The 22,946-nt window shown below is 70.7% G+C and overlaps 3 protein-coding genes across 3 annotated transcripts; 1 reads left to right on the top strand and 2 right to left on the bottom strand.

Annotated features, from left to right (window-relative positions):
* Window positions 1-356: 356 nt before the first annotated feature.
* Window positions 357-7,631, bottom strand: LOC311514195 (serine protease 55-like). Its single transcript, XM_084616656.1, has 6 exons — window positions 7,189-7,631; window positions 6,043-6,179; window positions 5,335-5,527; window positions 4,631-4,890; window positions 3,582-3,721; window positions 357-743 (listed from the first exon to the last, which is right to left on the bottom strand). The coding sequence occupies exons 1-6, from the start codon at window positions 7,458-7,460 to the stop codon at window positions 435-437; spliced, it is 1,311 nt and encodes a 436-aa protein (XP_084472782.1). The 5' UTR covers window positions 7,461-7,631; the 3' UTR covers window positions 357-434.
* Window positions 7,632-10,329: 2,698 nt separating this feature from the next.
* Window positions 10,330-18,121, top strand: CXCL16 (C-X-C motif chemokine ligand 16). The gene is made up of 6 exons (XM_084616621.1): window positions 10,330-10,493; window positions 13,942-14,068; window positions 16,181-16,263; window positions 16,669-16,974; window positions 17,073-17,276; window positions 17,738-18,121. The coding sequence occupies exons 1-6, from the start codon at window positions 10,427-10,429 to the stop codon at window positions 17,773-17,775; spliced, it is 825 nt and encodes a 274-aa protein (XP_084472747.1). The 5' UTR covers window positions 10,330-10,426; the 3' UTR covers window positions 17,776-18,121.
* A 449-nt stretch (window positions 18,122-18,570) lies between these two features.
* MED11 (mediator complex subunit 11) lies at window positions 18,571-22,925 on the bottom strand. Its single transcript, XM_084616146.1, has 3 exons — window positions 22,771-22,925; window positions 19,099-19,229; window positions 18,571-19,010 (listed from the first exon to the last, which is right to left on the bottom strand). The coding sequence occupies exons 1-3, from the start codon at window positions 22,853-22,855 to the stop codon at window positions 18,876-18,878; spliced, it is 351 nt and encodes a 116-aa protein (XP_084472272.1). The 5' UTR covers window positions 22,856-22,925; the 3' UTR covers window positions 18,571-18,875.
* Between the last annotated feature and the right edge of the window lie 21 nt (window positions 22,926-22,946).

The raw sequence follows: 22,946 nt of genomic DNA, 5'->3' as shown, positions 1-22,946 counted from the left end.
CCCTGCCCTGCCCTGCTGGATGCCTGGGTCCCATCTCCCCTCCCCCACCACCCCCTGGGGTGGGCACCCTGCCCTGCCCTGCTGGACGCCTGGGTCCCATCTCCCCTGCCCAGGGGTGAGCACCCTGCTCTGCCCTCCCGGACGCCTGGGTCCCATCTCCCCTGCCCAGGGGTGAGCACCCTGCTCTGCCCTCCCGGACGCCTGGGTCCCATCTCCCCTCCCCCACCACCCCCTGGGGTGGGCACCCTGCCCTGCCCTGCCGGACGCCTGGGTCCCTATTCCCAGTGAACAGTTCGCTCTCCACTTCGCCACATAATATTTAATGCCCCTTCGCCCTCCTGCCCCCGAAGGGCGGCCAACGTCGCCCTCCCCTCCCAGAATCCTTTGCAGCGCCGGCCTTGTCCTCTTCCCAGCATGCCTTGCGTCTCGCTCGCTCAGCCCAGCCACCTCCCCAGAGCCAGCCCCAGGGCGAGGCCGAGGGGCCGCCACGGGCAGGGGCGGGGCCCCCCGCCTCCGGTGACCCCCGGCTCCGCCTTCGGGGGGCTGGGCGTGGCCTGCTGGGGCCTCAGGGGTCTCCCCGCGGCGGCGGTGGCCTCGTCCATCCAGGCCCGGTAGTTGGCCACGCGGGTGTAGACGCCCGGGCGCTGGGGCCGCCCGCAGCCCCGGCCCCAGCTCACGATGCCCACCTGGTACCAGGGGGAGCCCCGGGGGGCCTGGCACTGCAGGGGCCCCCCGCTGTCACCCTGAAACGAGAGGCCGGGTCAGCCAACCGAGGAGGAAAACGCAGCAGCAAGAAACCGAGAGGCCGAAGGAAGGAGGAAAGGGATCGACTCCCGAGCGAGGCCGCAAGGAGCCGGAAAAGCAGGAAGGAAAGGAGGCGAGGAAGGAAGGAGACGAGCCAAGCGGGGAAGGAGCAGACGGGTCAATTAGCAATTATCTGAGGAGGGGGAAAGCAAAAGGAGGAAAGGAGTCAAGGGAGGCGAAAACGAACCCACGAGAAAATCGAGGCCACGAACAAGCCCACGGGAGGAAACGACGGCGAAACGGAGGAAGGCGAAAAGGGGGCGATGAACGAAGCTTGGAAGGAGAGGGCGGGTCACAGAGAAAGCGAAGGAACGAGACGCCGGAGAAAACACGAGACCGTGCCAGCGAGAGCCAAGAAACCGACGAGGGAGGCAGCGAAGGGAGGAGGGAGGGAGGACGCGGAGGAGGAAGGACGGGGAGGAAAGAGGAAGCGAAGGGGGAAGGAGGAAGGAAGGATGCGGAGGAGGAAGGACTCGGAGGAAAGAGGAAGCGAGGGAGGAAGCGATGGGGGAAGGAGGCAGCGAAGGGGGAAGGAGGAAGGAAGGATGCGGAGGAGGAAGGAAGGAAGGAAAGAGGAAGCGAGGAAGGAAGCGATGGGGGAAGGAGGCAGCGAAGGGGGAAGGAGGAAGGAAGGATGCGGAGGAGGAAGGAAGGAAGAAAAGAGGAAGCGAGGAAGGAAGCGATGGAGGAAGGAGGCAGCGAAGGGGGAAGGAGGAAGGAAGGATGCGGAGGAGGAAAGAGGAAGCGAGGAAGGAAGCGATGGGGGAAGGAGGCAGCGAAGGGGGAAGGAGGAAGGAAGGATGCGGAGGAGGAAGGAAGGAAGGAAGGAAAGAGGAAGCGAGGGAGGAAGCGATGGGGGAAGGAGGAAGCGAAGGGAGGAGGGAGGGAGGGAGGACGCGGAGGAGGAAGGAAGGAAGGAAAGAGGAAGCGAGGAAGGAAGCGATGGGGGAAGGAGGCAGCGAAGGGAAGGAGGAAGGAAGGATGCGGAGGAGGAAGGAAGGAAGGAAAGAGGAAGCGAGGAAGGAAGCGATGGGGGAAGGAGGCAGCGAAGGGGGAAGGAGGAAGGAAGGATGCGGAGGAGGAAGGAAGGAAGGAAAGAGGAAGCGAGGAAGGAAGCGATGGGGGAAGGAGGAAGCGAAGGGAGGAGGGAGGGAGGACGCGGAGGAGGAAGGAAGGAAGGAAAGAGGAAGCGAGGAAGGAAGCGATGGGGGAAGGAGGCAGCGAAGGGGGAAGGAGGAAGGAAGGATGCGGAGGAGGAAGGAAGGAAGGAAAGAGGAAGCGAGGGAGGAAGCGATGGGGGAAGGAGGCAGCGAAGGGGGAAGGAGGAAGGAAGGACGCGGAGGAGGAAGGAAGGAAGGAAAGAGGAAGCGAGGAAGGAGGCAGCGAAGGGGGAAGGAGGAAGGAAGGATGCGGAGGAGGAAAGAGGAAGCGAGGAAGGAAGCGATGGGGGAAGGAGGCAGCGAAGGGGGAAGGAGGAAGGAAGGATGCGGAGGAGGAAGGAAGGAAGGAAAGAGGAAGCGAGGAAGGAAGCGATGGGGGAAGGAGGCAGCGAAGGGAAGGAGGAAGGAAGGATGCGGAGGAGGAAGGAAGGAAGGAAAGAGGAAGCGAGGAAGGAAGCGATGGGGGAAGGAGGCAGCGAAGGGGGAAGGAGGAAGGAAGGATGCGGAGGAGGAAGGAAGGAAGGAAAGAGGAAGCGAGGAAGGAAGCGATGGGGGAAGGAGGAAGCGAAGGGAGGAGGGAGGGAGGACGCGGAGGAGGAAGGAAGGAAGGAAAGAGGAAGCGAGGGAGGAAGCGATGGGGGAAGGAGGCAGCGAAGGGGGAAGGAGGAAGGAAGGACGCGGAGGAGGAAGGAAGGAAGGAAAGAGGAAGCGAGGGAGGAAGCGATGGGGGAAGGAGGCAGCGAAGGGGGAAGGAGGAAGGAAGGATGCGGAGGAGGAAGGAAGGAAGGAAAGAGGAAGCGATGGGGGAAGGAGGCAGCGAAGGGGGAAGGAGGAAGGAAGGATGCGGAGGAGGAAGGAAGGAAGGAAAGAGGAAGCGAGGGAGGAAGCGATGGGGGAAGGAGGAAGCGAGGGGCGAAGGACGGGCAGGAGGAAGCGAGGGGGCAGGAGGAAGCGAGGGGGCAGGACGGGCAGGAGGAAGCGAGGGGGGCAGGACGGGCAGGAGGAAGGGGGGCAGGAGGAAGCGAGGGGGGCAGGAGGAAGCGAGGGGGCAGGACGGGCAGGAGGAAGGGGGGCAGGAGGAAGCGAGGGGGGCAGGAGGAAGCGAGGGGGGCAGGAGGGGCAGGAGGAAGCGAGGGGGGCAGGAGGAAGCGAGGGGGGCAGGATGGGCAGGAGGAAGCGAGGGGGGCAGGAGGAAGCGAGGGGGGCAGGACGGGCAGGAGGAAGGGGGGCAGGAGGAAGCGAGGGGGGCAGGAGGAAGCGAGGGGGGCAGGACAGGCAGGGGGCAGCGACCCCAGCAGGGAGGTGCCAGGCGGGGGCAGGATGGGAAGGAAGCCGCCTTCGCGGGAACGGGGCAGACGGGGCCGCGTGAAGGACGAAGCCCCGGGGGGGGGTCCCCGTCCCAGGGACATGAGGGTGTCGGGGGATGTCGGGGGTGCAGTTGGGGGCCTTCAGGGGGGTCTGTGCAGCGGCCTGGGGGGGGTCCTGCTCCCTGGGGGTGGGGCAATGGCTGAGCCTCACCCCATTGGGGGGGAGTTGGGGGAGGGGGCCCTGGGCGGGGGAGGGGATGGGCGGGGGAGGGGCTGAGGGGAAAGGGGGTTCTGGGTGGGGGGCCCTCACCTGGCAGGCGTCCCGGCCGCCCTCCTCGAGCCCGGCACAGACCATGTTTTGGGTCAGGGCCCCCATCCACCACATGCAGCGTAGCCAGTCGAGGATCCGCACGCCGGCCTCCCGCAGCACCCCCGACACCCGCTCCTGCCCTGCGAGAGACGGCACCGCAGCCTGGGCCGGAGCCCCCCGGGGACACCCCCCTGCCGGACCCCCCCAGCCAGCCACCCCCCCAGACCAAGCCCCCCATGGAAACCCTCCCCAGCCACACGCCCTCCTGTGACGCAGCGGGACTGTTCTTCATGTTTCCTTTGAATCGTGTGGGGCTGCCTCAGTTTCCCCTAGGCAGTTCTTAAGTCTCTAGGGGGTGGGGTAAGGGTGTAGGATCATTGCAGAGCCCTAGAGGGCAGGTGTGTGCAGGGGTCTGGACACGGACAATGGCCGACACCCTGTCTCCTGGCCACGGATGGCCTGGGCCCTTCCCCCCTGCAAGGTGAGAGCTGAAGGGTTGGAGAACAAAGGAATCCGGTGACCACCTGGCCCGGGAAAGGGACAAAGCCCAGAGGAGGAGGGGCCGGAGGGAGTTTCAGTTTGGGGCTGGCTGGGGACATGGAGTGAAGTGCAGACATGGTTGTCTGGCTCACTGCCCCCCAAAATGGACCCAGCTGAGGGGTCCCGGTCTCTGCACCTACAAGCTCTGTGTTAGACCATGTCCCTGTCGTCTAATAAACCTTCTGTGTTACTGGCTGGCTGAGAGTCCCGTCTGACTGCGGAGTTGGGGGGCAGGACCCTCTGGCCCCCCAGGACCCTGCCTGAGTGGACTCGCTGTGGGAAGCACACGGAGGGGCAGAGGATGCTGAAGGCTCCGAGGTCAGACCCAGGAAGGTGGAGCCGGGTGAGCTGTGTGTCCTGCAGACAGGCTGCTCCCCGAGAGGAGACTTCCCCAGAGTCCTGCCTGGCTTCGTAGGGAGCAGGTCCAGAGCATCGCCCGGGGACCCCGGGACACCCTGCAGCCCCCCCAGCCCCAGCCGGACCCCCCGAGGGCCCAGGCCCCCACTCACCGTACTCCGTGGTGCCCCACCCGGCCACGAAGCAGCTGCCCCACTGCCCGGCGTCCTCCTCCTCGTCCAGCTCCCCGGGCAGGCAGACGAGGCCGAGGCCCCGGCCGGGGGGCAGGGGCCGGCTCAGCAGGAGCAGGGCCAGGTCCGAGTCGTACGTGGTGCGGCTGTAGCTGGGGTGGGACAGGATCCGCCGAACCCGCCGGGTGACGCCGCCCACGCCCAGGGTCACGCTGCCGGCCGCCACCCTCACGTCCTGGGGCCTGGGCAGGGGCAGAGGGATGGCGCCCCTCACTCCCGACCCCCAGCCCCTGTTTCCCCAGCCCTGCCCCCCCAGCCCCACCGGCGCCCCTCACTCCCGACCCCCAGCCCCTGTTACCCCAGCCCTGCCCCCCCCAGGCCCACCAGCACCCCTCACTCCTGACCCCCAGCCCCTGTTTCCCCAGCCCTGCCCCCCACAGCCCCTCCGGCGCCCCTCACTCCCGACCCGCAGCCCCTGTTACCCCAGCCCTGCCCCCCCAGTGCCCCTCACTCCCGACCTACAGCCCCTGTTACCCCAGCCCTGCCCCCCCCAGCGCCCCTCACTCCCGACCCGCAGCCCCTGTTTCCCCAGCCCTGCCCCCCCCAGCGCCCCTCACTCCCGACCCGCAGCCCCTGTTTCCCCAGCCCCTCCGGCGCCCCTCACTCCCGACCCGCAGCCCCCTTACCGGATGTCGTGGAAGCAGTGGGCCGCGCTCAGCACCCACCAGGAGTGTATGACGCTCCCCCCACAGAAGTGGTGCCCTTGGGTCTGGATACTCACAATCCAGGGCCATTCCCCGGGGCGGCTTTTCTGCCCCCCGATGATGCGGGGCACGGGGGAGGTGCTGAGGCTGTCGTATCCCGGCCGGAAGCCACAGCCTGGGGAGACAGAGCCCCGGTTAGAGACATTCGCCCCCCTCTGCCTGCCAGCCCCCCATCCCTTCCCAGAGCTGGGAGAGAACCCAGGAGTCCTGGCTCCCAGCCCCCCCTGCTCTCACCCACCAGCCCCCACTCGCCTCCCAGAGCCGGGGAGAGAACCCAGGAGTCCTGGCTCCCAGCCCCCCCTGCTCTCACCCACCAGCCCCCACTCCCCTCCCAGAGCCGGGGAGAGAACCCAGGAGTCCTGGCCCCCAGCCCTTCACATCTGCTGCTCCTATAGCCAGCCCATTTAATGCCTGTGGCAGGTCTCCCCCCCCCCGCCCCGTCCCCGTTCCCTGGATGACATCACAGCGCCGCATGTGTGACATCAGAGTCCGCCGTGACATCACAGGCAGCCAAAGCCTGGGAGGGGAGGGGTTGCCCTGTCCTGGACCCAGCCCCCTTCTGGGGCAGGGGGGAGGGCACGATTGGGGGAGGGGCACCTTCCCCCCCTTCAAACCCCCCCCGGCACCCACCTGTCACCCAGACGCCCGTGGCCCCAAGGAGGAGGAGGTCCAGCAGTAGCCAGGCTGCCATTGGCTGCCCCCAGCCGCGGGAGAGGCGGTGGCTGGGTGCAGGGGGAGGAGCTGCCCGCCGTGACATCACAGTAGCGCTGGTGATGACATCACAGTGACATTTAAAGGGCCGCGCGCACACACACGCTCCCCCTCCCTGGCCCCAGGTGCCCCTTCGCCCCGCTCTTCCTCCGGCCCCGCAGCAAGGGGGCCCAGGGAGAGACAGCAGACCCCCGAGAGGGGCCGGCGCATTGCAAGGAGATCCCCCCCGGCCGAGAGAGCACGGGGAGGGGGAGGGGGGGCGCGTCTCGGGGTCCGGGACGGGGGCGGGTTAAGAATTTTTTAAAAATCTGTCTCTACTGTAATGTTCAGAGTTGCAGGAAGGACTCCCAGTCTCTGGTCCCCCCGCCCCAGGCCCTCGGCCCCCAGTTCCCTCTCCCCCCGGCTTCCGGGCGTTCACGGTCGCTGCCCGGCCGCAGGTCTCCCCCGCGTTCCCAAGGCCATTTCATTGCTCCGGGGACAGTTCCCGGGAACGTTTCCAAAACCTCCCCATTCCCCCACTTGGGGCGGGGGCGGGGGGCAGGACGCCCGGTGACCAAGTGGGGGTTTCCCCAGTGTTACGTGGTATGCGAGTCGCGCTGGTTTGCCTGAAGGCGGTGTGTGCCTCAGTTTCCCTGGGTTCCCGACAGCTCATAAGCGTCCCCGCCCCCCAGCCAGTGAGAGTTAGGGGCCGAGGAGGCCGCAAACCCCACCAGGGAGCCCTTGGCAACTTTCCAGAGCTTGGAGCGTTGGGCCCAGCGTGACCGGAAACCACAACACTTCCTTTCCTCGCTCCCCTTTAAACACAAACCGGGTTTGGACAAACTCGCTCCCCCTGCCCCCCCAGCACAACGCAGGCCTGGGCCCCCTTACCCCTGTCCGCGTCCCTCCCTCCCCGGACCTGGCTCTGGGGGGCAGGGATAGGGGCAAGGGGGGGACGCAAGGTAAAAATCTGGGGAACCCTGTAATAAATAATCAATGGGCAGCGTGGCCTAGTGGGCGGAGCACGCGAGAGACCTTCACGGGCCTCAGTTTCCCCGTCTGTGACATGGGGCTAATGATTCCCACCTGCTTTGTAAAGTGCGTTGAGATCTCCAGAGGGGAAGGGCTGCATCGGAGCCAGCAGATCCTCTAAGACAGTGGCCGACACCCTGTCCTCTGAGGGCCTGGGCCCCTGTCATGGACTCCCAGGTCGTGCCCACTCTTGGCCCCGTGCGGTCCGTGGGGGGAACCCCCTTCAGCGCGACAGCCCTTCTCGGGGGTCCACTCTCTTGGCGGTCCAGCCCCTCCACCTCCTGGAGCCGCACCTCTCGGAGCCTTAGCCTGCCTGTCTCTGCCATGGGCCCCCTCAGAGAGTCCCCTCGCTCGGGACCCCCGGGGCCTCCATTCCCAGGGGGAATAATGCCCCTGTTCTCTAGACTGGAGCGACTCCCAGCCAGCGTAAAACAGGAGGGGTTAGTGAGCGTCTGAACCCAGCCCAGGAAACTCTCTGGGCCTCAGGCCTGGCCTCCCTCAGCACAGCATATCTAGGTCTGTCCCGCATCCAGGGGGGCTCTGGGGGCTCCCTCTCTCCAGCCCCGAGCCCCCCTGCTTCCCAGCTAGGCATCTGCTATCACCAGCCTCAAGCCCCCCCCCTCTGTCCATTGTCTCCTCTCCAGGAAACAGGGTCGCCTTGGCCCCCTCTCCCCTCATCTGTCCTCTGGCCCCCCTGGCTGGGACCGGCTGGTCAGGTCACTGGGTGGCCAGACCCGGCTGGGACTCCTGAACTGGGCCTCCCGGCCACCACGTCACCAGTCGCTGGGGTCTCCATTCTCGTCGCCAATCGCTGGGGTCTCCATTCTCCAGGCCGTCGGCCGCGGTCCCAAGTTCCCTCGCCCATCGTCTGCAGCAACAAACTCCCTCTCCCCTCCCCTCGTTAAACCCACAACAGCCAGGGAAACTGAGTCCCACCCCCTCTGCATGCAGCCCCCCCACTTCGTCACAGCCCCTCCCCTGCAAGGTGCCAACTGAAGGGGCTGGAGAACCAGGAAGGGGGAAGCCGGGTGAGCTGTGTGTCCTTCCCAGAGAGGAGACTGCCCCAGAGTCCTGCCGGGCTTAGAGCATCGCCCAGGGACCCCGTGACACCAAGCTGACGCCAAGCTTTCCACAGGGTAACAAGCCTTGTGGATAGAGGGGAAGTGGTAGACGTGACTTTAGTAAGGTTTTTGATACTGGCTCCCATGACCCTCTCATAAACGAAGGGGAACTGCGAGTGCAGAGAGGAGTTCTCCGTGGTTCGCAGTCAGGCTGGAAGGGCACGAGAGGGGTCCCACATGGATCGGTTCTGGTCAATAATAGCATAGAGAGGACACTGATAAAGTTTGCGGATGACACCAAGCTGGGAGGGGTTGCGAGTGCTTTGGAGGATAGGATTAAAATTCAAAATGATCTGGAAAAACTGGAGAAATGGTCTGAAGTAAATAGGATGAAATTCAATCAGGACAAATGCAAATTACTCCACTTAGGGAGGAACAAACAAAAAAAAGAGAAATGACGGCCTAGGAAGGAGTACTGGGGAAAGGGATCTGGGGCTCACAGTGGACCACAAGCTAAATATGAGTCAACAGGGTGACGCTGTCGCAAAACAAGCCAACATCGTTCTGGGCTGTATTAGCAGGAGCGCTGTAAGCAACACCCAAGAAGTAATTCTGCTGCTCTGCTCCCGGCTGATTAGGCCTCAGCTGGAGGAGTGTGTCCAGTTCTGGGCGCCACGTTTCAGGAAAGAGGTGGACAAGTTGGAGAGAGTCCAGAGAAGAGCAACACAAATGATGAAAGGTCTAGAAAACATGAGCGATGAGGGAAGATTGAAAAACTTGGGTTTGTTTAGTCTGGAGAAGAGAAGCCTGAGAGGGGACATGAGAACAGTTTTCAAGCGCATAAAAGGTTGTTACAAGGAGGGAGAAGAATTGTTCTTCTTAACCTCTGAGGCTAGGACAAGAAGCAGTGGGCTTAAATTGCAGCGAGGACACGGTTTAGGTTGGACATTAGAAAAACTTCCTACCTGTCGGGGTGGTGAGGCCCTGGAATAAATTGCCCAGGGCGGTTGTGGGATCTCCATCATGGGGGATTTGTAAGAGCAGGTTGGACAAACCCGTCAGGGATGGGCTAGAGGATCCTTAGTCCGGCCACGAGTGCAGGGGACGGGACGAGAGACCTCTCGAGGCCCCTTCCAGTTCTGTGACTCTCTGATTCGAAATTGCTGAGTTAAATCGCTTTAAACCAACCCACCCTGCTCCCCCCGGCCTGCGAACTCCCCTTGGGTCCCTGCTCCCCACCCCAACCCAGGATGGTTCTACTAATCTGCCCCCAATCCCAGCCCCCCTTGCCCCCAGCAGGGTGTATCTTTCCCCCCACACGCAGCAGGCAGGGAACCGGGCAGGCCATGGGGCCCTGCTATGGGGAAAACAGCCCCTTCCCGGTGGAGGGGAAAGAGGGGGGCGAGACAGAAGATTGGGGGGGCTGGCTTGGGGGCCCAGCTGCCATGGCGGGTTTTCTCTCCGGCCAATCACCACCTCCGCAGCCGGCTCCGTCTGCCGCCCCAGTTAGTCACAGAAAAGCCCCAGGAAAAAAAAGTGAGAACATGCAACGGAAACAAAACAACACAGCAACCCCCCCTCCCCCTCCAGCCCCCCCCCCCGGGGACTATTTAAAGCAACAACTGCCTGGACCGAAGGCCTTCCTCTATCCTGCCTCCAGTCCCCAAACCCAGCCAGATTCCCACAGTCTGCAAATCCAGATGGGGCTTTTTCTGGTGTGTGTGTGTGGGGGGGCCCAGGGGGGCTGCAGAAGTAAGGGGGGGCAGGGGCCAGGCCAGCCTTGCTCCTCTGTAACCCTCATACAGGGGGCAGGGGGGCTGAGGCCAATTTGGGGGTGACTGTAGCCCCACCCCCAAGCGCCACCCTGATTGGGAAGCTCACAACACCACGGGGGGAGGGGGGATGCTCAGCGTCCTGCCAAGGGGGTTGGGTGGGGTGGGAAGGGAGTGGGGGGAGGGGTACGGGGAGGGGGGGCTGGGGTCATCTATGAGGTCTGGGGCAGATCTGCAGGGTAATAAGGGGGCAGTTGTGGGAGTGTCCAGGGGGCAGGAAGTTGGGGGGCAGGCCCCAGGGGCGCTGGAGTCCGGGGTGGGGGCTGCAGGGACCGGGGGAGGGGGATCCCCCAGGCAGGGAGCGAGACGCACCCGCCTCCTCCCGGGCCAGGACCCGCCCAGCCCGGAAAACCCCGGCCAGGTCCCTGTCCCGGGCGGTTTCGGTCCGTGCCCGGCCCCATGGCGGCGACCCCCGGCCCGGGAGCGACCCTCCTGCTGCTGCTGCTGCTGCTGGGCCCCCCGCCGGGTAAGAGCCCCCCAGCTGCCCCCCGCGACCCCCAACTGCGCCCCCGGCCCCCCGTCTCCAGCTGCGCCCCGCGACCCCCAACTGCGCCCCCGGCCCCCCGTCTCCAGCTGCGCCCCGCGACCCCCAACTGCGCCCCCGGCCCCCCGTCTCCAGCTGCGCCCCGCGACCCCCAACTGCGCCCCCGGCCCCCCGTCTCCAGCTGCGCCCCGCGTCCCCCCCAACTGCGCCGCGCCCCCCCGTCTCCACCTGCCCCCCGCGACCCCCAACTGCGCCCCCGGCCCCCCGTCTCCAGCCGCGCCCCCCCGTCTCCAGCTGCCCCCCGCGACCCCCAACTGCGCCCCCGGCCCCCCGTCTCCAGCTGCGCCCCGCGTCCCCCCCAACTGCGCCGCGCCCCCCCGTCTCCAGCTGCCCCCCGCGACCCCCAACTGCGCCCCCGGCCCCCCGTCTCCAGCTGCGCCCCGCCTCCCCCCAACTGCGCCCCCGGCCCCCCGTCTCCAGCTGCGCCCCGCGTCCCCCCCAACTGCGCCGCGCCCCCCCGTCTCCAGCTGCGCCCCGCGTCCCCCCCAACTGCGCCGCGCCCCCCCGTCTCCAGCTGCGCCCCGCGTCCCCCCCAACTGCGCCGCGCCCCCCCGTCTCCAGCTGCGCCCCGCGTCCCCCCAACTGCGCCCCCGGCCCCCCGTCTCCAGCTGCGCCCCGCGTCCCCCCAACTGCGCCCCCGGCCCCCCGTCTCCAGCTGCCCCCCGCGACCCCCAACTGCGCCCCCGGCCCCCCGTCTCCAGCTGCGCCCCGCGACCCCCAACTGCGCCCCCGGCCCCCCGTCTCCAGCTGCGCCCCGCCTCCCCCCAACTGCGCCCCCGGCCCCCCGTCTCCAGCTGCGCCCCGCCTCCCCCTCAACTGCGCCGCGCCCCCCCGTCTCCAGCTGCGCCCCGCCTCCCCCCAACTGCGCCCCCGGCCCCCCGTCTCCAGCTGCGCCCCGCGTCCCCCCCAACTGCGCCCCCGACCCCCCGTCTCCAGCTGCGCCCCGCGACCCCCAACTGCGCCCCCGGCCCCCCGTCTCCAGCTGCGCCCCGCGACCCCCCCAACTGCGCCCCCGGCCCCCCGTCTCCAGCTGCCCCCCGCGACCCCCAACTGCGCCCCCGGCCCCCCGTCTCCAGCTGCCCCCCGCGACCCCCCCAACTGCGCCCCCGGCCCCCCGTCTCCAGCTGCGCCCCGCCTCCCCCCAACTGCGCCGCGCCCCCCCCCGGTCCCCAGCTGTGCCCCGCCTCCCCCTCAACTGCGCCCCCGGCCCCCCGTCTCCAGCTGCCCCCCGCGTCCCCCCCAACTGCGCCCCCGGCCCCCCGTCTCCAGCTGCCCCCCGCAACCCCCAACTGCGCCCCCGGCCCCCCGTCTCCAGCTGCGCCCCGCGTCCCCCTCGATTGCGCCCCCGGCCCCCCGTCTCCAGCTGCCCCCCGCAACCCCCAACTGCGCCCCCGGCCCCCCGTCTCCAGCTGCGCCCCGCGTCCCCCTCGATTGCGCCCCCGGCCCCCCGTCTCCAGCTGCGCCCCGCCTCCCCCCAACTGCGCCCCCGGCCCCCCATCTCCAGCTGCGCCCCGCGTCCCCCCCAACTGCGCCCCCGACCCCCCGTCTCCAGCTGCGCCCCGCGACCTCCCCAACTGCGCCCCCGGCCCCCCGTCTCCAGCTGCCCCCCGCGACCCCCAACTGCGCCCCCGGCCCCCCGTCTCCAGCTGCGCCCCGCGACCCCCCCAACTGCGCCCCCGGCCCCCCGTCTCCAGCTGCGCCCCGCCTCCCCCCAACTGCGCCGCGCCCCCCCCGGTCCCCAGCTGCGCCCCGCCTCCCCCTCAACTGCGCCCCCGGCCCCCCGTCTCCAGCTGCCCCCCGCGTCCCCCCCAACTGCGCCCCCGGCCCCCCGTCTCCAGCTGCCCCCCGCAACCCCCAACTGCGCCCCCGGCCCCCCGTCTCCAGCTGCCCCCCGCGACCCCCAACTGCGCCCCCGGCCCCCCGTCTCCAGCTGCGCCCTGCGTCCCCCTCGACTGCGCCCCCGGCCCCCCGTCTCCAGCTGCCCCCCGCAACCCCCAACTGCGCCCCCGGCCCCCCGTCTCCAGCTGCCCCCCGCAACCCCCAACTGCGCCCCCGGCCCCCCATCTCCAGCTGCCCCCCGCGACCCCCAACTGCGCCCCCGGCCCCCCGTCTCCAGCTGCGCCCCGTGTCCCCCCCAACTGCGCCCCCGGCCCCCCGTCTCCAGCTGCCCCCCGCAACCCCCAACTGCGCCCCCGGTCCCCCGTCTCCAGCTGCGCCCCGCGTCCCCCTCGATTGCGCCCCCGGCCCCCCATCTCCAGCTGCCCCCCGCGACCCCCAACTGCGCCCCCGGCCCCCCGTCTCCAGCTGCGCCCCGCGACCTCCCCAACTGCGCCCCCGGCCCCCCGTCTCCAGCTGCCCCCCGCGACCCCCAACTGCGCCCCCGGCCCCCCGTCTCCAGCTGCGCCCCGCGACCCCCCCAACTGTGCCCCCGGCCCCCCGTCTCCAGCTGCGCCCCGTGACCCCCCCAACTGCGCCCCCTGCCCCCCGTCTCCAGCTGCGCCCCGCCTCCCCCCAACTGCGCCGCGCCCCCCCCGGTCCCCAGCTGTGCCCCGCCTCCCCCTCAACTGCGCCCCCGGCCCCCCGTCTCCAGCTGCGCCCCGCGACCCCCCCAACTGCGCCCCCGGCCCCCCGTCTCCAGCTGCGCCCCGCGACCCCCCCAACTGCGCCCCCAGCCCCCCGTCTCCAGCTGCGCCCCGTGACCCCCCCAACTGCGCCCCCGGCCCCCCGTCTCCAGCTGCGCCCCACGTCCCCCCCAACTGCGCCCCCGGCCCCCCGTCTCCAGCTGCGCCCCGCCTCCCCCCAACTGCGCCCCCGGCCCCCCGTCTCCAGCTGCGCCCCGCGTCCCCCCCAACTGCGCCCCCGGCCCCCCGTCTCCAGCTGCGCCCCGCCTCCCCCCAACTGCACCCCCGGCCCCCCCAACTGCGCCCCCGGCCCCCCGTCTCCAGCTGCGCCCCGCGTCCCCCTCAACTGCGCCGCGCCCCCCCCGGTCCCCAGCTGCGCCCCGCGTCCCCCTCCCCAGCTGCGCCCCGCGCCTGGCCCCATCTCCTCGCGCGGCTCCGCGGGGGAGGGCAACAGGCTGAGACCCGCCCCCGCCCGGTGGGGTTCTGGGCTAAACACCCCCCTACTGACCCCCCCATACAGCGCCCCCCCCTTGGCATCGAGGCGTGTGACCCCCCCACCCCTGCGGCCCCCGGGGCTGAGCCTCATTTCGGCTGCTTCAGCTGGGACCCCCGCACGTCTCCCGCCCCTGGGGGGCCTGGGACCCCCCCAGATCTCTCCCTTGGGGGCTGGGCTGGGCGGACCCACCCACCCTATGCCCAGCGGGCCCCGGTGGCAGACCCCTAACCCCAGGTGTGTCCCCCCCTCGCAGCCTGGGGGAACGAGGGGGGCGCGCTCGGGGTCTGCATATGCCAGAGGCTGAGGACGCCCCCCGGGCGGCTCCGGGACCTCGCCGACAGGGTGAAGGGCTACGAGGCCTGCGGCGGGCACCTCATCCGGTACGTACCCCCCCCCGGGCCATAATACCCCTGCTGCCCCCCCGGGCCATAATACCCCTCCCGCCCCCCGCCGGGCCAGAGCGCCCCCCCGGGCCATAATACCCCTGCTGCCCCCCCCGGGCCATAATACCCCTCCCGCCCCCCGCCGGGCCAGAGCGCCCCCCCGGGCCATAATACCCCTGCTGCCCCCCCCGGGCCATAATACCCCTCCCGCCCCCCGCCGGGCCAGAGCGCCCCCCTGGGCCATAATACCCCTGCTGCCCCCCGCCAGCCCTGAATAGCCCTGCTGCCCCCCCCGCCGGGCCAGAGCGCCCCCCCGGGCCATAATGCCCCTGCTGCCCCCCCCGGGCCATAATACCCCTCCCGCCCCCCGCCGGGCCAGAGCGCCCCCCCGGGCCATAATGCCCCTGCTGCCCCCCCCCGCCGGGCCAGAGCGCCCCCCCGGGCCATAATGCCCCTGCTGCCCCCCCCGGGCCATAATACCCCTGCTGCCCCCCCGCCGGGCCAGAGCGCCCCCCTGGGCCATAATACCCCTGCTGTCCCCCGCCAGCCCTGAATAGCCCTGCTGCCCCCCCCGCCGGGCCAGAGCGCCCCCCCGGGCCATAATGCCCCTGCTGCCCCCCCTGCCGGGCCAGAGCACCCCCCCGGGCCATAATGCCCCTGCTGCCCCCCCTGCCGGGCCAGAGCGCCCCCCCGGGCCATAATGCCCCTGCTGCCCCCCCGCCGCCCCCCCACCGGGCCAGAGCGCCCCCCCGGGCCATAATACCCCTGCTGCCCCCCGCCAGCCCAGAACGCCCCCCGCCAGCCCTGAATAGCCCTGCTGCCCCCCCGCCGGCCCAGAACGCCCCCCGCCAGCCCTGAATAGCCCTGCTGCCCCCCCCGCCGGCCCAGAACGCCCCCCGCCAGCCCTGAATAGCCCTGCTGCCCCCCCCGCCGGGCCAGAGCGCCCCCCCGGGCCATAATGCCCCTGCTGCCCCCCCTGCCGGGCCAGAGCGCCCCCCCGGGCCATAATGCCCCTGCTGCCCCCCCGCCGCCCCCCCACCGGGCCAGAGCGCCCCCCCGGGCCATAATACCCCTGCTGCCCCCCGCCAGCCCAGAACGCCCCCCGCCAGCCCTGAATAGCCCTGCTGCCCCCCCGCCGGCCCAGAACGCCCCCCGCCAGCCCTGAATAGCCCTGCTGCCCCCCCTGCCGGGCCAGAGCGCCCCCCCGGGCCATAATGCCCCTGCTGCCCCCCCGCCGCCCCCCCACCGGGCCAGAGCGCCCCCCCGGGCCATAATACCCCTGCTGCCCCCCGCCAGCCCAGAACGCCCCCCGCCAGCCCTGAATAGCCCTGCTGCCCCCCCGCCGGCCCAGAATGCCCCCCGCCAGCCCTGAATAGCCCTGCTGCCCCCCCCGCCGGGCCAGAGCGCCCCCCCGGGCCATAATGCCCCTGCTGCCCCCCCTGCCGGGCCAGAGCGCCCCCCCGGGCCATAATGCCCCTGCTGCCCCCCCGCCGCCCCCCCACCGGGCCAGAGCGCCCCCCCGGGCCATAATACCCCTGCTGCCCCCCGCCAGCCCAGAACGCCCCCCGCCAGCCCTGAATAGCCCTGCTGCCCCCCCGCCGGCCCAGAACGCCCCCCGCCAGCCCTGAATAGCCCTGCTGCCCCCCCGCCGGCCCAGAATGCCCCCCGCCAGCCCTGAATAGCCCTGCTGCCCCCCCGCCGGCCCAGAATGCCCCCCAGCCGATGATAAAAGTTCTCCAAAAATTCCAGACACCCCGTTTCCTGGTGCTGCAAATTCCAGTCCCAGCCCCCCCCAGCAAACCCTCTCCGGTGCTCCCCCTGCCAGCCCCCCAATCCCCCAGCCAACCCCTCCCCCTGCCAGGCCCCCCTGATCCTCCTGCCAACCCCACCCCCCCACCAGCTCCCCGCGACCTGCTCCCACCAAACCCTCCTCCCGCCCCCCCCAGGTCCACCCCGCCAACGTTTCCCCCCACCAGCCCCCAGATACCAGCCAACCCCCCATCCCTCCCCACCAGCCCTTCTGGCTCCCCCCCAGCAGCTAGCCTCACCCGCCCTGCCATGGGGCGGGGCCAGGCCAGCCCCCCCTCATTTCTCCCCCCTGCCCCCCAGGTTCGAGCTGCCCCGTGTACAGATCTGTGGGCTGGACAGCGCCGACTGGGTGATCCAGCTCCGTCAGCTCTGGGAGAACAAAGGTGGGTCCGACCCCCAACCCCTCCCCCCAGCCGCTGCCCCCCCGGGTTATGGGGGGGCTGCTCTCCCTCCCCCCTGTAAAAAGGGGGTCCCCTGATGGAGCTGGGATCTGGGTGCACCCCTTGAGGGTCCCCATCCAGTACTCCCTGCTCTGGGGTTTGGGGGGGACCCAGATCCTACAGCTTCCCCCTGAGTGGTTGTGGGGCGGGTCTGACGGGCCAAGGAAGTGGGGATCCCTGTGGGGGAGCACAGGGGAAGAGGGGGAGACCCTGCGCTGGGTGAGGCGGGCAGGGCAGAGATGGCAGTGGGGGGCTGCTGGGGGGTGGAGTGGACTCTGTTGGGGGGCAGGGGGGGCGAGGGCCCTCCCGTCTGGCCCAGCCAGGTCACAAACTCACCGTGTCCTGCAGAAGCCGGAAGGATTGATGCCCGCCAAGGGGGCGGGGGGCCGGCCCCGAACCCCACCAACGCTCCCCTGCCCCCCAACACCCAGCCCCCCATGCCCAGTGCGGCGCGACCCCTGGAGCCCCAGGGACTCACAGACGGACCCCCGGAGTGGCACAGCCCCCCAGAGCCCCAGGGACTTACAGACGGACCCCCGCAGCGGCACGGACCCCCAGAGCCCCAGGGACTCACAGACGGACCCCCGCAGCGGCACGGACCCCCAGAGCCGCACAGACCCACGGCCAGACCCACAGATGAAGCCCTGGCCACCGGTGAGCTCACAGCTGGGATTCCCCATGAGGGGGACTCTCCGTGGGGCAGGGATCCCTGCCCCCCCTGGTTTCTAACCCCCTCCCCCTTTGTCGTGCAGACCCCATTGGGGGGCCCAGCCTGGCGCCCCAGCAGGGGGAGGGAGCGGCCGATGGGCCCCCCCCCGCTCAGCCCCGTCCCTACCTCACGGCCGTGCTGGTGCTGCTGGGCACCACCCTGGGGCTGCTGGGGGGCCTGACCTACGTGCTCTGCCGGCGGAGCCAGCGGCCCCCCCAGCCACCCGGCCCCCCGCCCCGAGACCCAGGTAAGCGGCGCAACGGGGTTGGGGGGGCCCTGCTTCCCTGGGGGACTGGCTATTTACCCCTGGCTCTCTGCCCCCCGCACCCTCCACGGCCGATCCACCCCCCCACCCCCGATCTGTGCCCCCCACGTGTCCCCCACACAGCCAGTCCACCCCCGATCTGTGCCCTTGGCATTCCCCCCCCCAGCTAATCCACCCCCATCCCTGAGTCCCTCCAGCTCATTTTCTCAGACACCCCCCCACCATGCCCCATCTCTGCCCAGCCTCGTCCCCCCACCTCTGTGCCCCCCGACTAATCCCCCGGACCCAAGGCGTGAGGGTCGTTTCTCCTCCTAATTTACGCCCCCCCCAATGCCCGCTCTCCTCCTAGCTGTGGGGAGCTCCCCGGAGCGGGCCCTGGCCGTGCTGGCTTGGGGGTCCTCGGTTTGCTCTAACCCCCCCCTCCCGTTTTATCCCCCCCCCAGGCACCGAGACACTGTACCACTCCTGCGAGCTGGGATGACGGACGGCGCCCCCCCCAAACCTGGACCCCAGCACCCCGATCCCCACTGTGCTTTCTTGGGGGGGGGAGGTGGGGGTGATGGTATGCAGGGAAGGGCAAGGAGGGGGTGACTTTGGGGGGTCTAATGCCCCGGCCCCCCCCACTGCATGAAGGACCCTGGCTCCGGGGGGACCCGCAGAGCTGTCCCCCCCCGCACTAAGCTAATCTCTAACCACAGAGGAGGTACTCTGGGGAGACACCTGCCAGTCCTGCCCCCCCAGAGCCCCACTAATTTATTCCCCGGGGTGGCCTGCTCCCAGCCCCCCTTGTACAATGTGCCAGTGCTTTAATACAGAAGTTTGTACAAGGCTGCGACTGGTTATTAATGGGGGGGCACAGTTTTGGGGCTCCCCCCGCAGCCCCCAGATCCCTGCATTTCTGCCGGGGTAGGGGGGTCTCTCCGAGGTTTCTGCACCCAGGCTGGGGAGTCGGGGGAGGGGGGAACACCTGGAACTGGCCTGAACCCCCAGCATGCAAGGGGGGCCCCCCCCAGAGACTGATGTGGGGGCAGCTCTGGAGAGAGGACACCCCCCCCCGCCCCCCAGACACTTTCACTTCCTCTGTGTGGAGGCTGGCGGGGGGGCTGGATCGGTGTGGAAACAGGGCGCGTGTGGAGGGGGGTGGGATTTACACCGGGGGGAGACCCATGGGGGGGCTCCCTCCTCCGGCACGTCCAGTCATGGGGCTCCCCCAAGGCCAGCTCCTGCCCCATCCACACCCCGCCCCCCGAACAGAGGTCCTCAGTGTGGGGCAATCTGGGTTTTTCCCCCTTTTATTTAACAAGGGCAGTAGGAAAAACAGTCCCCCCCCGCCGGTGGCCCCCTCCGGCGCCGAGAGCCGGTGGGTCAGACCGTGTTCCCGGTGCGCCCGGGGTGGGGCGGGGCCTGGCCGCCGTGTCGCTCCTGGGTCCCCCCGGAGCGTGTCCCGCCTTGTCACGTGCCCGGCCGGTCACGCGTGTGGCAAGCGGCTCCGCGCTCCCCCCGGCCGCCGTCCCGTGCTCCTGGCGTGTTCCCACGGGGGGGGCTCCGGCGAGCTCCCGGCGGGCCGGGGGGCGCCCCCTATTACTCCAGCATGTGCTCGCAGGTGCGGGCCAGCTCTCCCAGCTTGACCCGGGCGTAGTCGACCCGGTTCAGCGCCATCTGGCAGCCCTTGCGGGCCGAGTAGCTGGAGCCCTCGTGGGGCTGCCCCGTGGCCACCTGTGGGGGGGGGAGACAGCAGAGATGGGGGGTGAGCCTGAGCGCCCCAGCCGGCCCCGCCCCCCTGCGCCGGCCCCGCCCCCCTGACCTGGGTGAGGTAGCGGATCTGGCCCGACAGCTCCGACTCCACCTTCTGCACGGAGGCGGTGAACTGGGCGGCCTGGCGCTCGAGCAGCCGCTCGGTCGGCTTCTCCTTCGACAGCTCCAGGATCACGTTCCCTGGGGGGCGGCGGGGGGGGTGAGGGGTGCCCCGATAAACCCCCCCCTTCCCTGGGGCGAGCCTCGTCCCAAAGCGCCCCCCTGTTCCGGGCCTGACTCGCCGGCACCCCTGTCCCCGAACGCCCCTGGCATCCCCCCCAGGGATCCCCCAGCAACCCTCCCCCCCGAAAGTCCCTGGCATCCCCCCCGGGGATCCCCCAGCAACCCTCCCCCCCGAAAGTCCCTGGCATCCCCCCCGGGGATCCCCCAGCAACCCTCCCCCCCGAAAGTCCCTGGCATCCCCCCCGGGGATCCCCCAGCAACCCTCCCCCCCGAAAGTCCCTGGCATCCCCCCCGGGGATCCCCCAGCAACCCTCCCCCCCGAACGCCCCTGGCATCCCCCCCGGGGATCCCCCAGCAACCCTCCCCCCCGAAAGCCCCTGGCAACCGCCCAGGGGATCCCCCAGCACCCTCCCCCCTGAACGCCCCTGGCATCCCCCCGGGGATCCCCCAGCACCCTCCCCCCCGAACGCCCCTGGCAACCGCCCAGGGGATCCCCCAGCACCCTCCCCCCTGAACGCCCCTGGCATCCCCCCGGGGATCCCCCAGCACCCTCCCCCCTGAACGCCCCTGGCATCCCCCCGGGGATCCCCCAGCACCCTCCCCCCCGAAAGTCCCTGGCATCCCCCCCAGGGATCCCCCAGCAACCCTCCCCCCCGAAAGTCCCTGGCATCCCCCCCGGGGATCCCCCAGCAACCCTCCCCCCCGAAAGTCCCTGCCATCCCCCCCGGGGATCCCCCAGCAACCCTCCCCCCCGAACACCCCTGGCATCCCCCCGGGGATCCCCCAGCACCCTCCCCCCCAAAAGCCCCTGGCAACCGCCCAGGGGATCCCCCAGCACCCTCCCCCCTGAACGCCCCTGGCATCCCCCCGGGGATCCCCCAGCACCCTCCCCCCCGAAAGTCCCTGGCATCCCCCCCGGGGATCCCCCAGCAACCCTCCCCCCCGAAAGTCCCTGGCATCCCCCCCGGGGATCCCCCAGCAACCCTCCCCCCCGAAAGCCCCTGGCAACCGCCCAGGGGATCCCCCAGCACCCTCCCCCCTGAACGCCCCTGGCATCCCCCCGGGGATCCCCCAGCACCCTCCCCCCCGAACGCCCCTGGCATCCCCCCGGGGATCCCCCAGCAACCCTCCCCCCCGAAAGCCCCTGGCATCCCCCCCGGGGATCCCCCAGCAATAACCCTCCTCCCCGAAAGCCCCTGGCATCCCCCTGGGGGTCCCCCAGCACCCTCCCCCCCAAAAGCCCCTGGCAACCGCCCAGGGGATCCCCCAGCACCCTCCCCCCTGAACGCCCCTGGCATCCCCCCGGGGATCCCCCAGCAACCCTCCCCCCCAAAAGCCCCTGGCAACTGCCCAGGGGATCCCCCAGCAACCCTCCCCCCCGGGGATCCCCCAGCACCCTTCCCCCCAAAAGCCCCTGGCACCCCTTCCCCTATCCATGACCTCCAGCCACAACTTTCTACTCCCACAAACCCAATACCCTAGCCCCGCCCCTTCTCCCAGACCACGCCCCTTCCCTAGGCCCCGCCCCCGGGTCACCACAGTCCCCCTCCCTCGCCAGCTCTCCCCTCCCCTCACGCACTTCCACTGGGCTGGGGCAGGGGGGTGCAGGCTCTGGGGTGGGGCCGGGGATGAGGGGTTTGGGGTGCAGGAGGGGGCTCTGGGTTTGGGGGGCTCAGGGCTGGGGGTTGGGGTGCAGGAGGGGGCTCTGGGTTGGGGGGGCTCTGGGGTTGGGGTGCAGGAGGGGGCTCCGAGGTTGGGGCGGCTCGGGGCTGGGGGTTAGGATGCAGGAGGGGGCTCTGGGTTTGGGGGGCTCAGGGCTGGGGGTTGGGGTGCAGGAGGGGGCTCTGGGATTGGGGGGCTCTGGGGTTGGGGTGCAGGAGGGGGCTCTGGGTTGGGGGGGCTCGGGGCTGGGGGTTGGGGTGCAGGAGGGGGCTCTGGGATTGGGGGGCTCTGGGGTTGGGGTGCAGGAGGGGGCTCTGGGTTTGGGGGGGCTCGGGGCTGGGGGTTGGGGTGCAGGAGGGGGCTCTGGGATTGGGGGGCTCTGGGGTTGGGGTGCAGGAGGGGGCTCTGGGATTGGGGGGGCTCGGGGCTGGGGGTTGGGGTGCAGGAGGGGGCTCTGGGTTGGGGGGGCTCAGGGCTGCAGGCTCTGGGTTTGGGGGGGCTCAGGGCTGGGGGTTGGGGTGCAGGAGGGGGTTTTGGGTTTGGGGGGGCTTGGGGTGCAGGAGGGGGCTCTGGGTTGGGGGGGCTCTGGGGTTGGGGTGCAGGAGGGGGCTCCGGGGTTGGGGCGGCTCGGGGCTGGGGGTTGGGGTGCAGGAGGGGGCTCTGGGATTGGGGGGGCTCGGGGTGCAGGGGGGCTCTGGGATTGGGGGGCTCGGGGTTGGGGTGCAGGAGGGGGCTCTGGGTTGGGGGGGCTCAGGGCTAGGGGTTGGGGTGCAGGAGGGGGCTCTGGGATGGGGGCTTGGGGTTGGGGTGCAGGAGGGGGCTCGGGGTGCAGGGGGGGCTCTGGGTTTGGGGGGGCTCGGGGCTGGGGGTGCAGGAGGGGGCTCTGGGATTGGGGGGCTCGGGGTTGGGATGCAGGAGGGGGCTCTGGGTTGGGGGGGCTCGGGGCTAGGGGTTGGGGTGCAGGAGGGGGCTCTGGGATTGGGGGGGCTCGGGGCTGGGGGTGCAGGAGGGGGCTCTGGGATTGGGGGGCTCGGGGTTGGGATGCAGGAGGGGGCTCTGGGTTGGGGGGGCTCGGGGCTAGGGGTTGGGGTGCAGGAGGGGGCTCTGGGTTTGGGGGGGCTCGGGGCTGGGGGTGCAGGAGGGGGCTCTGGGATTGGGGGGCTCGGGGTTGGGATGCAGGAGGGGGCTCTGGGTTGGGGGGGCTCGGGGCTAGGGGTTGGGGTGCAGGAGGGGGCTCTGGGTTGGGGGGGCTCAGGGCTAGGGGTTGGGGTGCAGGAGGGGGCTCTGGGATTGGGGGGGCTCGGGGTGCAGGGGGGGCTCTGGGATTGGGGGGCTCGGGGTTGGGGTGCAGGAGGGGGCTCTGGGTTGGGGGGGCTCAGGGCTAGGGGTTGGGGTGCAGGAGGGGGCTCTGGGATGGGGGGTTGGGGTTGGGGTGCAGGAGGGGGCTCGGGGTGCAGGGGGGGCTCTGGGTTTGGGGGGGCTCGGGGCTGGGGGTGCAGGAGGGGGCTCTGGGATTGGGGGGCTCGGGGTTGGGGTGCAGGAGGGGGCTCTGGGTTTGGGGGGGTTCAGGGCTGGGGTACAGGAGGGGGCTCTGCCCCCCGCCTGACTCGCCGCACCCCACTGCAGCTCCCCACCCCTGCAGCCTGACCCCGCCCCCAAACGTTAGCCCCGCCCCTGCCCTGCAGCCTGGCCCCTCCCACCCGAGGCGCCCAAAACAGCAAATGGGGGGAGACCGTGGCCCCGCCCCCAGCCATTAGACCCGCCCCCAGCCACACTCGGTCGTTGGCCCCGCCCCGCCCCGCCCCGACGCGCGCTCGGCCGTTGGCCCCGCCCCTACCCGCGCTCTGGAGCGAGGCGCCGATCTCGCGCTCCAGCTCCTCCAGCACCCGCAGCCGCTCGTTGGCCACGCTGTAGGTGGCCATGGCCCCGCGCGCGCCGCCGCCCCGCCCTGCTGCTCGCGGCGCATGCGCCGGCCGGGCTCCGCCCCCTCCTCCCCGGCGCTACATCTGCCGG

The sequence above is a fragment of the Lepidochelys olivacea genome, assembly GCF_965140295.1.
Source record: "Lepidochelys olivacea isolate rLepOli2 genome assembly, chromosome: 28".
Lineage (NCBI taxonomy): Eukaryota > Metazoa > Chordata > Testudines > Cheloniidae > Lepidochelys > Lepidochelys olivacea.
Note: the sequence above shows the minus strand (reverse complement) of the source record. Positions and strands in the feature narration are given on the sequence as shown.